The 11,925-nt window shown below is 36.9% G+C and overlaps 1 protein-coding gene across 1 annotated transcript; it reads left to right on the top strand.

Moving 5' to 3' along the window:
• Positions 1 to 9,626: 9,626 nt before the first annotated feature.
• Positions 9,627 to 11,131, top strand: LOC145121118 (large ribosomal subunit protein uL14). The gene is made up of 4 exons (XM_079056900.1): positions 9,627 to 9,746; positions 9,880 to 10,164; positions 10,795 to 10,836; positions 10,914 to 11,131. Exons 1-4 carry the CDS (start codon positions 9,734 to 9,736, stop codon positions 10,994 to 10,996), a joined length of 423 nt encoding a protein of 140 aa, XP_078913026.1. The 5' UTR covers positions 9,627 to 9,733; the 3' UTR covers positions 10,997 to 11,131.
• Positions 11,132 to 11,925: the final 794 nt, after the last annotated feature.

Consider the following 11,925-nt stretch of genomic DNA (forward strand, 5'->3'; position numbering starts at 1 on the left):
CTCATATTCCATCCAAGAACAATCTATTATACTCAAATCTTCATCCCTCTTGAAGCATTCATCAAGGTATGTTGTTAAAAGTTTCAAATTCATACAAGAAACAAATTAAATCCACCAAAATATCTAAAACTAGTTAAATAAATTAACCATCAAGAACCGATATCCGTTACCTCGGATCGACGACCTTTTTGATCAGCTTCAAGGAGCTTCATGCTTCTCAAAAATTGACTTTCGCTCAGGTTATCACCAACTTCGAGTACGGGAAGAAGACATCCCCAAAACCGCTTTCCGAACCCGCTATGGTCATTACGAGTTCACCGTTATGCCTTTCGGCCTAACAAATGCCCCTGCCGTATTCATGGACTTGATGAATCGGGTATTTAAACCTTATCTCGACCATTTTGTTATCGTCTTTATTGATGACATCCTCATTTACTCCAAGACAAGGGCAGAGCATGAAAGACACCTTCGCCTAACTCTCCAAACGTTGCAAGGAAATCGGCTCTACGCCAAATTTTCGAAATGTGAGTTTTGGTTAAATGAGGTACAATTCCTTGGTCATATTGTAAGTGACAAGGGTATTTTAGTCGATCCCGCAAAAGTTGAAGCAGTCCAGGATTGGAAAGCCCCCCGTACCCCTAAGGAAATCCGGTCCTTCCTTGGTTTAGCCGGATATTACCGGCGTTTCATTTCAAATTTCTCAAAGATTGCTTTACCGCTTACTTCTCTCACTTGCAAGGGTACACCATTTGATTGGGGACCCAAGCAGGAATACGCTTTCCAAACCCTTAAACAAAGTTTGTGTGACGCTCCGATTCTTACACTCCCTGAAGGATCCGAAGATTTCGTGGTATTCTGCGATGCCTCCAATCTCGGTCTAGGTTGTGTTTTGATGCAAAGGGGAAAGGTTATATCTTACGCATCACGACAAATCAAAATCCACGAAAGGAATTATACGACTCATGATTTGGAGCTCGGTGCCGTGATTTTCGCTCTTAAAATTTGGAGGCATTACCTTTACGGCACTAAATGCGTAATTTTCACCGACCACAAGAGCTTGCAACATATTCTTAATCAAAAGGAACTCAATATGAGGCAAAGACGATGGGTCGAACTCCTAAATGATTACGAGTGTGAAATACGCTATCATCCGGGCAAGGCAAACGTCGTAGCCGACGCGTTAAGCCGAAAAGAACATGCCCATGCATTTCATCTAATATGTTCTCCTATCTTGTCCAATCTCAGCGACCGAATTCGAGGAGCCCAACACTCGGCAATTACCGAAAATGACATGCCCACGGGAATTGATGGGGAGTTGGAAACCAAATCTGATGGTATTTTCTATTATCAAGATCGCATCTGGATCCCAGATCGTGACAATCTTCGCATATTCCTGATGGAAGAAATCCATAAAACCCGATATTCCATTCATCCGGGCACTGACAAGATGTATCATGGCCTGAGAACCAATTATTGGTGGTCGGGAATGAAAAAGGATATTGCTTTATTCGTGGCCAAATGTCTTACATGTTCCAAGGTCAAAGTAGAACATCAACGACCCTCTGGACTATTGGTCCAACCAGAAATCCCCAGGTGGAAATGGGAAGCGATCGCCATGGATTTCGTAACCAAACTTCCCCGTACCACAAAAGGACACGACAGCATTTGGATAATCATTGACCGTTTGACCAAATCCGCTCATTTCCTTCCCATCCGGGAAAATTTCAAAGTCGAAAAACTTGCTCGGATTTACATCAACGAGATAGTTAGTCGGCATGGCATTCCTCTCAGCATCATTTCAGATCGTGATGGGAGATTTCTCTCTCGGTTTTGGCAATCACTTCAAACAGCCATGGGAACCCGCCTCGATCTCAGTACCGCCTATCATCCTCAGACCGATGGTCAATCTGAGAGGACAATTCAAACACTCGAAGATATGTTGAGGGCGTGTGTCTTGGATTTCGGAGGAAACTGGGACTCTCATTTACCGTTGGTGGAATTCTCCTATAATAACAGTTATCATTCTAGCATCAAGATGCCACCATTTGAGGCATTGTATGGCCGTAAATGCCGATCTCCTATTTGCTGGCATGAAATCGGTGAGTCCCACGTGATTCACGCAACAGTGGATTCTCCAATCGTTGGTCCTGAGCTTATCCAGGAAACAACCGACAAAATCACTCAGATTCGCGATAACCTTCTCGCATCTCGTAGCCGACAAAAGAGTTATGCCGACAAGCGACGCAAACCGCTTGAATTTACCGTAGGTGACATGGTCATGTTAAAAGTGTCCCCATGGAAAGGTGTGGTTCGATTTGGACGCAAGGGTAAATTGGCACCACGCTACGTAGGCCCGTTTAAGATCATAAAAAGGATCGGACCAGTAGCCTACGAGTTGGATCTACCAACAGAGCTTAAGAAAGTTCACCCAGTATTTCATATAGCCAACCTCAAGAAGTGTTTAGCAGACGAGAACCTTCATGTTCCTCTCGAGGATATCCAAATCGACGAGACAATGCAATTTACCGAGAAACCCTTGGAAATTGCCGACCGAAAGGAAAAGCAACTCAAAAGAAGTCGCATTCCCCTGGTTAAGGTCAGGTGGCAGTCGGCACGTGGACCTGAGTATACATGGGAGCGTGAGGATCATATGCGTACCAAATACCCACAACTTTTCTCTTAAGGTACTCTCTTCTAAAATTTCGGGACGAAATTTCCTAAAGTAGGGGAGACTGTGACATCCGCCTAAAATGGATTCGGGTCAACCCAACCCAATTGGAAATTTAATAAACCCTACTCAAGATTACTTGACGCTAATAGGATCAAAACCCATGCAATACGATATAACTTGACGTTAATAGCAACATAGTATTGTACAACGTTATAACTATAACCAAAGTAAATTATGATACCATATTAAAAATAAAATCAAAGTATAATGCTCTAATTAAATTAAAAGAATCAAACTTGAATTCTCTAATTAAACTTCAAATCAAAGTAGATTGTTATAATCAAATAATAACCTATCTTTTATAAAACTCCATTTTTATAAACTTTACATTAAATTTTATAAAACTCTATTTTTTATAAACTTTACTTTAAATTTTATAAAACTCATATATTAATTATGTAAAAGATGCTTGTGTTAGTGGGAAATTATGAAGACCACCAAAAGCAAAAAGATTATTCTCATGGTCTCCCACTCACACCTCCCATCCACTTTCCTTTCCTTTTTCTCCCAACACATTATTCTCTTCACCACTTAAATCTTCTCTATTCTTTCTCTCACTCTCAATCTCGAAATTTCCTCCAAGAATACTCATATTCCATCCAAGAACAATCTATTATACTCAAATCTTCATCCCTCTTGAAGCATTCATCAAGGTATGTTGTTAAAAGTTTCAAATTCATACAAGAAACAAATTAAATCCACCAAAATATCTAAAACTCATTTTTTTCATAAACCTGATTTTTCTCAGAATACCATCAATAAAATAAGAAGTTCTGGAAATTTTCAGAAAATAACTTATTTTTATTGAATTATCATAATTATTTCAATAAAGTAGGGCAATAATTCACATAAAATACTTGTTGCATTCAATAAATTCTGAGAAAATTCTGGGATGACCTGTATACTGATTAAACATGATATATGAAGTTTCATGCATTTATATTACTGTTTACTATTATTTATGATTTTATTGATTAATTAATAATGAAATATATAAAAAATACTTCCCATAGTAACAAATATCTGAAACTTATACACTGGGCTCTACATCATGTTATAAAACTATGGTTAATTTTACAGATTTTTTGAGAATCATTTACTATTTTTCCCGAATTTTGTGTTGTTTAATCATTAAAATATTAAATAAATACTAAAACAGTTCAGAAAAATATACAAATTTTACAGTAATTCATATTGTATGAAATAATGATTTCCTAATAATTTCATAATTTTTCAATACTGTTTACTATTTAAAACTATTTTCCTAAGTATTTAAGCATGTAAAAATGCATTTTAATGATTATTTCATATAAATAATTGTTAAAATCTATAAATAATTATAATTAGGCAAGTTATTATTTTAATAAGAAATTATTAAAATCTAGCCTAAATTGAAAATATAAACTAATTATGCAAAGTAAGTAATTCAATTTAAAATTCATTTAACAAATAAATACCTTAATATTATAATCAAAATGAATTATTGTTAATTCATCTAATATAAGAATACGTGTCTAATTATTTGTATTAATACTTCATTCTTGTTTAGCAGTTCCTAAACCAAAACTATTAATTATATTAGGTTCTACGCCATTTTGACCCGAATCGTCTATCGTACGACACACGCATTTCGTTTTGGGACTACAGTGAGTAATCTACCCCATACTTTATAATTTTTCAATACTTTTGGGGTGTATCATGTGGTTCTAATATATTTCAACTTCATTTTATTGTTTTATCACAATTGAGACATTGTTGGGACATTTATACGTGAGTCATTAATTGTATAACTATTGTTTGTTTACGCTACATGTACTTGTAGTGCATTACCATTTTTAGTCTAATCTCCATGACTATGCCCGTATTCTTGAGGTACGTCATGGACAATAATAGTGCTATTGGGTTGACCACCCCGCCTTGGGACGCTAAGGTGATTGATCACACGTGGTTGAGTGTGTATGATGATTAGATGCTCCATCCTATATATATTTATATGTATACATATATATATATATATATAGGGTGAGGACTTATTGTTTTTGTTATCATTTGTTAATCAATTTTTGATTTATAAACATTTATCTCAAATACAATTGTTTGGCGACTTCAAAAGAAAACAAATTTCAAATTATAAATGTTTCAACTTCACAATTTTCTCTACTAAAATTTGATTACTCACCAACTCTCGTAGTTGACCTGTTTTTACCCATGGTGCAGATTTGAAGAAGGAAGAATGATGAAAAATAGGTTGCGCCTTAGAAATCCACAAGACAATTTAAATTTGATGTAATAAATGTTGTTCGTATTTGGATATGTATTTGTATGTTGTGGATCTTGTTTGCATACTTAGTACTTAATTGAATCTAATCATATTATAACATAGTTGTCATGAGACTTTGAACAATATATCACGCCTTGATCGATTCCGACAAGGATCGGGGTGTGACAGCGGTGGTGCCGCTGCAGAATATTCAGGTAGATGCGAGCCTGAATTATGTTGAGAGACCGATCGCGATCCTGGATCGGAAGATCAAGGTTCTGAGGAACAAGGAGGTGCCCCTGGTTCAGGTCCAGTGGCAACATCGGAGAGGGTCCGAGCTGACTTGGGAGCCGGAGTTAGAGATGCGGGAGCAGCATCCAGAGTTGTACGCCGAGCGAGACTGTGAGGGCGAAGTCTGATTCTAGTGGGGGAGAATTGTAACATCCGGATTCCCAGGTATTCTATGTTATTCATTTATTTTGAATTAAGAGGAGGGACTCGACGAATTGACGCCTAGACTCGTCGAGTAGGATCGCGATTTGCTGACTGGATTAATGAAGGGACTCGACGAGTCGATGGGTGGACTCGACGAGTCCGCGCTGTGGACAGAAACCCTAAATCTTTGGGCATGTGCCCTATTTAAGGGTCCTTATAGCCCTCAATTGCGGCTACCATACCAGAGAGAGAAACCCTAAAGAGCTTGAACGAGTGGTATAAGAGAGAGAGCCTTTTTGATCCTTATTAGTGTGATTTTGCAAAGAAGAAGGTGTTTCCAGCAAGAGGAGGTCAAGGGGATTGCTATTCTGTGGATTTCCAGCTTGGATCTGTAACTTTGAGGTAGTAAATCGATCCCTTCTTCTGTTTAGTATGAGATCCTTGAATTTAGGGTTTTCTATACCCTTTTATTGGCTTGAAATGATGAGTATATTGTCCCTTTGAGTGTTAGACTCTGGATCTGGACCTTTAGAGGTCCAAAGAGCCTTATCCAACCTGCTTTATGTTGTTCCATGGAAGAAATGATCTTAGGTTGCCTTTTTAGAGATGATTTCACCAAAGAGAGCCCTATTTGTGTTGCATGAGTGTAAAGGTCGGACCTTTACGTGATTATTGTAGATGGGGAGGGTAGATCTATAGATTAGAGAAGCGGATCTGACCTCAGAAGGTCATTTGAGTGTTGCCATGGACGCTACTCGCCGAGTCCATAAGTAGACTCGACGAGTCGAGTCGGGGTTGCCCCGCGATTCGTGACAGGTGTAACCCGTCGAGTGAAGGGATGACTCGACATGCCAAGTGAGACTAGAAGGATTCTGAGGACCCGCATGGACTCGCCGAGTCGCCCATGTGCACTCGACGAGTCGGGTCAAAGTTTGACCGTTGACTTCAGTTGACCTTAGGGTTTTGGTCAAGCTGATTCAGGGGAGTTCAGGGAGGGGTAGGATGGCCTTCTACCCAACCTTTAGAGATGAGGCTATGAGAGGGTTTTGATCAGGAATGTTATTCGTATGATAGGAGGAGGCTAGGTCGGGACGTCAAGCACGAGAGTTTATCCGACTTCGTACGAGGTGAGTCTTCTCACTATACTGTACCTAGAGTGGTACCTATGTGTGACCGGAAGGTCTTATATTCTATGAGATGTATGTGATGTATGCTGTTATATGATATGGATGTGTTATGTATGTTATGAATGCTAAGGAACGGAAGGTCATTATGATATGGATCGGAAGGTCAAGATGATATGGACCGGAAGGTCATTACGGGTAGGACCGGAAGGTCTACCAGGGTTGTGGGACGGAAGTCCTCTGAGACACAGTGACCGGAAGGTCTTATAGCCTTGAGTGGCGTATGTGTGTATGTGGTATTTTGGGGAACTCACTAAGCATTTATGCTTACAGTTGTTGTGTTATGTGTTTCAGGTACTAGCGAGGATCGCGAGAAGGCGTCGGCATGATCCGTACACACTCATGGAGTTTATGTCTTGAGATTCTGGGATATGTTTTGTTATGATAACATTGGATACATTATGTTTTGATATTACCTTATGAATAAAAGTATGTTTTAAAAATGAAAATTTGTTTTGGAAATTTACGTTGTTACAAATTAATTCCAAAATAATTCTTGATCAATACCAATTAAATAATATGATTTCTCAATTAATATATTATTCATATAATGTATTAATAAATCACAAATAACCTCTTTCTCAAATATGCATCCTATCAAATTGCTTTGGTGAAGGCAACCCAAAAGGATCATGCTACTATCGGGTCAAGTACATACCAATTATAGTTATGGGCTTAGACACCTAATCCAACAGATGCTAGATCTAGTTATGTTGTTATTTTATGCTTTTTGAGTCCTTGGAGTGGTTGGTGAGCTTCTTGACTCACTCCAGAAGTTATGGTGTTAGATCTAGGCTTCTTTTGGTCTCCTTATTTATAAAAATGCAAGCTTTATGATGTATCTTGGACCATGCATGTGTTAAGACCTTGGTTAAGTTCTTTTTGAGCTCTTGAGCCCCATTAAGACATGCATGTATGTAAAGTTTCCAACTTTACGTGAAAAGTCACCCAAAGGAATCAGATTTGAGAGTTTGGCTTGAAGTCTCAATGGATTAAGTGCTTAATGAAGTGGGGTGGTAACTGGGGAGTACGCTGGGCGTACCAAGCTGGTACGCTGCGCGTACTAGCCCGAGAGGGAGTACGCTAACCGTACGAACTGAGTACGCCCCGCATACTCAGCAGGCGGTCTTCGGATTTTGGGCTTCTCGGTTTTGGGCCATATTTGGGCATTGGGTGTCCATTTTTGGAATTGGGCCTCTTAAGTAGTTGGTTTGGGCCTTGGCCTTGGGCCAAGTTAGGTAAAGGTTAAAATGGTCTTTTACCCTCGTTTAGACTCTTAGTATAAGTGAGGATCTAATTATTAATTGAATGTTATTTTATGATGATAGCGCGGGGATTTTCGGACCAACAGCCATAGATTTATCTGTGAGATTCAGAAGTTTGAGGTGAGTTTCGTCACTGTGTTTTAGCGGGTCGAAGGCACCAATGTCGGCCTATGGTTTATTATGTTAGGATGCTAGATGTCTGCATGAATCTTGCATGTGTATGCATTGGTATGTATACCGATCGGGGCTCGATGTCGGGCGAGGCCCGATGGATATATTGTATACTATTATCTTTGTGATTATCGCATGTGTTAGTATGATTATATGTTTATATGTTTATATGAGTATCGGGCGGGGTCCGATGTCAGGCGGGGCCTGGTGGTTGACAGATCCGTAAGCCGAGCAGGGTTCAATGTCGGGCGGGGTCCGATGAAGGGCGGGGGCCCAATATGTGTTTATTATATATGATATGTGGTATTTTGGGGAACTCACCGAGCTTTGGCTCGAAAAGGAAGAACCCGGGATGATTGCAGAGCACACACCACTTTATTCTGCATTTTGTAATGTAGTGATATACTTTGGTCTATCTTGGTTGTATGACAATGTTTTAAAATACCGTTTTATTAAATTAAAAATAAAATTTTTGGGTCTTATTTTTGGGATGTTATAGTATAACCATAAATTTTTTCTTTAAATCTAAAGAAAGTGAAAGGAAAAATGATGACATAAAGTGAAACAAAGAAAGATACCCAAATAACTTGTAGTCTTTCAAAATTTAGATTAATTATACCAATCTTTAGTTCTTCTTGATATCTTTCATCATTCAACTCATGTTTAGAGATTGTATGGCTATCGTCAATCTTTTTTTTCACCCACAATCTCGAGTTCTTGGCTCAATATGTATGTAATAAAATACACCTACACATACTTTCTCCTCTTATTCTACATATCTCTTCTAGTATTATTTTTCTATTGAACATGTATGTTTATATAAACATTCTTTTCATATTCATGTATGCTTGATAACAATAATGAAAAGAGGACGAGAGGAAAACATGGATAACAAAAGCATGAAAATAATGCTCTTATATAGGCAAAAAATTTCAATTAACCAACAAATTAAGTATGATAAGTTGAGAAGTTTTGAAAGTTTTAAATGAATATGGTTCAAGATGATGTTTTATCTTGTATTATATTGATTTGGATAACCTTCTTTATATATAGTGTTTAAATGGATTACAAACACACCACTCTATGTGATTTTACCACATTTACCTGGATTTGTTTTAATTGAATATGAAACATATAATTTAGAGATATTTAGGGTGCGTTTGATTGTGAAACTTTTTCCAATTCTCCATAAAAAAATTTCAAATGAAAATGAAAATCTTGAAAACACGTTTGGTGGATTCAATTTTCAAAAATTTTCCAAAAATGAAAATTTTATATTTTCCAAGTTGTATGAAAATTAGAAAATTGATTTTTATGGTTTCTCAAAATTTTCTATTAGATTTGTTTTCTAAATTTTTTGTTGAAAACTAAGAATGAAAAACTCAATTATATTTTTTAAAAATATTTATAAAAAATAAGAATAGTCTTCTAAAAAACAACCTTAGCTTTTTGAGGTGCATTCCAATAAAATATATTTTCACTAATAATAACCAAAAAATTATAAGTCAAATATGGTAAAAACACACACCCTTAGGCTACAATACATAGAGCCCATAATTTTAATAGGGCCAATTTGAATACATTAGCCCAATCTTGAATCTGAAAGACTGAAACCCTAACTTCAGAGCAAGCTACTATAAATACACACGTCCAACTCTAAACCCTAATTGATCATCGTTTCATAAAGATGTCGAAGCGAGGTAAATGATCAGAAGAGTGTTTTCGTTTATATTCATATATTTCATTACAAGTGCTTCCAATTGATTTATGATCCTTGTTTCTGTCCGTTTCTAACCTTCAAGGGTTTGATTTTTCAATGTGCATTGTATGCAGGAAGGGGAGGTTCTGCGGGTAACAAATTTCGAATGTCACTGGGTCTGCCAGTGGCGGCGACGGTGAACTGTGCTGATAACACCGGCGCAAAGAACCTTTACATAATATCCGTAAAGGGAATCAAGGGACGTTTGAATCGGTTGCCTTCAGCATGTGTTGGAGATATGGTGATGGCTACTGTGAAGAAAGGAAAACCTGATCTTCGTAAGAAAGTGATGCCTGCTGTAATTGTCAGACAACGCAAGCCATGGCGCCGAAAGGATGGCGTCTTCATGTACTTTGAAGGTATTACTCGTTATCTTTCGTATTCCTTTGAATCCTTCCATTACATTTGCATGATTTTTGTTTGGTTTTTAACGATTGGGACCTGTCTCTTATTTTAAAAAAGATCCTTTTGAAAATCTAACCAGACTAGTCAAGTATCTTTTCATTTTAATTGTTTGATGCTGTTACACGTCTGGAATATAAACTAAATCTATCGTTACAGATGTTCTAATGCTAATTAAGCACTCATCTGCTCCATGTAGACTTGACATAAACCAAACTTCAATTTTTCTTTTCTGTTTTCTTTGGGATGTATTGGTCTTTCTTTTGTAAATTGAGTGTAATCATGGTGAATAGGTAAAATGTTATTGCATGTTATGTGACCCGTTTATTGTTATTTAATGTTAGTGAATGGAAAATGTTATCCAGACTAGTTAAATATCTTGTCATTTTGATTGGTTGATATTGTTACACGTCTGGAAAATCAATCTGTGATCAATCGTTACAGTTGTTCTTTTCAAGCTTGCAACTGCTACATCTGATTGCTACATTTGCCTTCATTCTAACGAAGACATTGTACACTTTATGTTTTAAATCATCTTATTAAAACTATGCCGTTCCTAATATGTTGTGTCTTTTATATGGTAACAGATAATGCCGGTGTTATTGTCAACCCAAAAGGAGAAATGAAAGGTAAATGGCATATTTTGATTGTTTTATTTGATTATTGAATGGTGAAAAGTTTGTTTTACTTATCATTTATTTTTTAGGGTCTGCAATCACTGGACCAATTGGGAAGGAATGTGCTGATCTGTGGCCAAGAATTGCTAGTGCAGCAAATGCAATAGTCTAAGAATTTTCTTTTTCTTCACAAACCAAATTTGTAAAACCCGAGCTGCCTGAGTTTTTTTGGTTCTGTTTGTTATATACTTGATAACTTTTAGTTGTTGACTTTATATTCCATTGGAAGGTGATGATATGTTTAACATGCTTGAATGTCTTATGATATTTTGCCCATTTTGTTAAAAAGCAGTGTATTTTAACAGCCAACAAAATCTGAAGTGAGTGAAAAACAGAAGGATAGGACAAAGTTCAGTTGGTTGTATGAAAGCAATATTAGAAGTACCAATGTAGATTAGCTGTTGGAAAGAAATCAGATACTTTGGCATTTAATGAAATGCATATTGAATACCCCGCTGAAATCAGATTGGGTTTGCTTATTTTTTGAAATGAGATGTTGAAAGAAATATTACCTTAATGCTGAAATTAGATTGCATTCCTTTCATATGCTAATCTCGATTTCCTATGTTAGACATCTGTTAGTATTTGTCTGTTTTTGTCATCTCAATTGGAGTTATGAAAATATATAGTTATATAACATGAAACCGGAATGCACAAATATGGGGGTTATCTTAATTGCTGAATTTGGATGTGCATCAAACACTTTCAATCATCTTGCACAATACATCAATCAATCTCAAATTCTCCACCCTTCACCCCAGCTGCAAGTAATGTGGTCATGGTTTTAAGACCATCTCCAACCCTTAACATTATATTTTTTACACTATATATATAATTATAGTCTTAAAGAAGTGTATACACTAAAACCCACCTAGCCATTACACTATATTTAACACTAAAAAGAGTATTCTAGGTATATTGTTCTTTATTCGACATTATATTTAGTGTTACACTAAAATCCAACACTGTATATTGCATTACACTAAAATCCAACACTATATATATATTGTTAGGTATAGTATAGGGTTGGAGCATTATAGT

Source organism: Lactuca virosa, chromosome 6 (assembly GCF_052849685.1).
Source record: "Lactuca virosa cultivar CGN04683 chromosome 6, Lactuca_virosa_CGN04683_v6, whole genome shotgun sequence".
Taxonomy (NCBI): Eukaryota; Viridiplantae; Streptophyta; class Magnoliopsida; order Asterales; family Asteraceae; genus Lactuca; species Lactuca virosa.

What these genes read in the sequence shown, in the direction of transcription:
- LOC145121118 (XM_079056900.1), top strand. An exon ending in CGTCTTCATGTACTTTGAAG is followed by an intron (nt 10,165 to 10,794) that starts GTATTACTCGTT and finishes ATATGGTAACAG; the next exon opens with ATAATGCCGGTGTTATTGTC. An exon ending in CCCAAAAGGAGAAATGAAAG is followed by an intron (nt 10,837 to 10,913) that starts GTAAATGGCATA and finishes TTTATTTTTTAG; the next exon opens with GGTCTGCAATCACTGGACCA.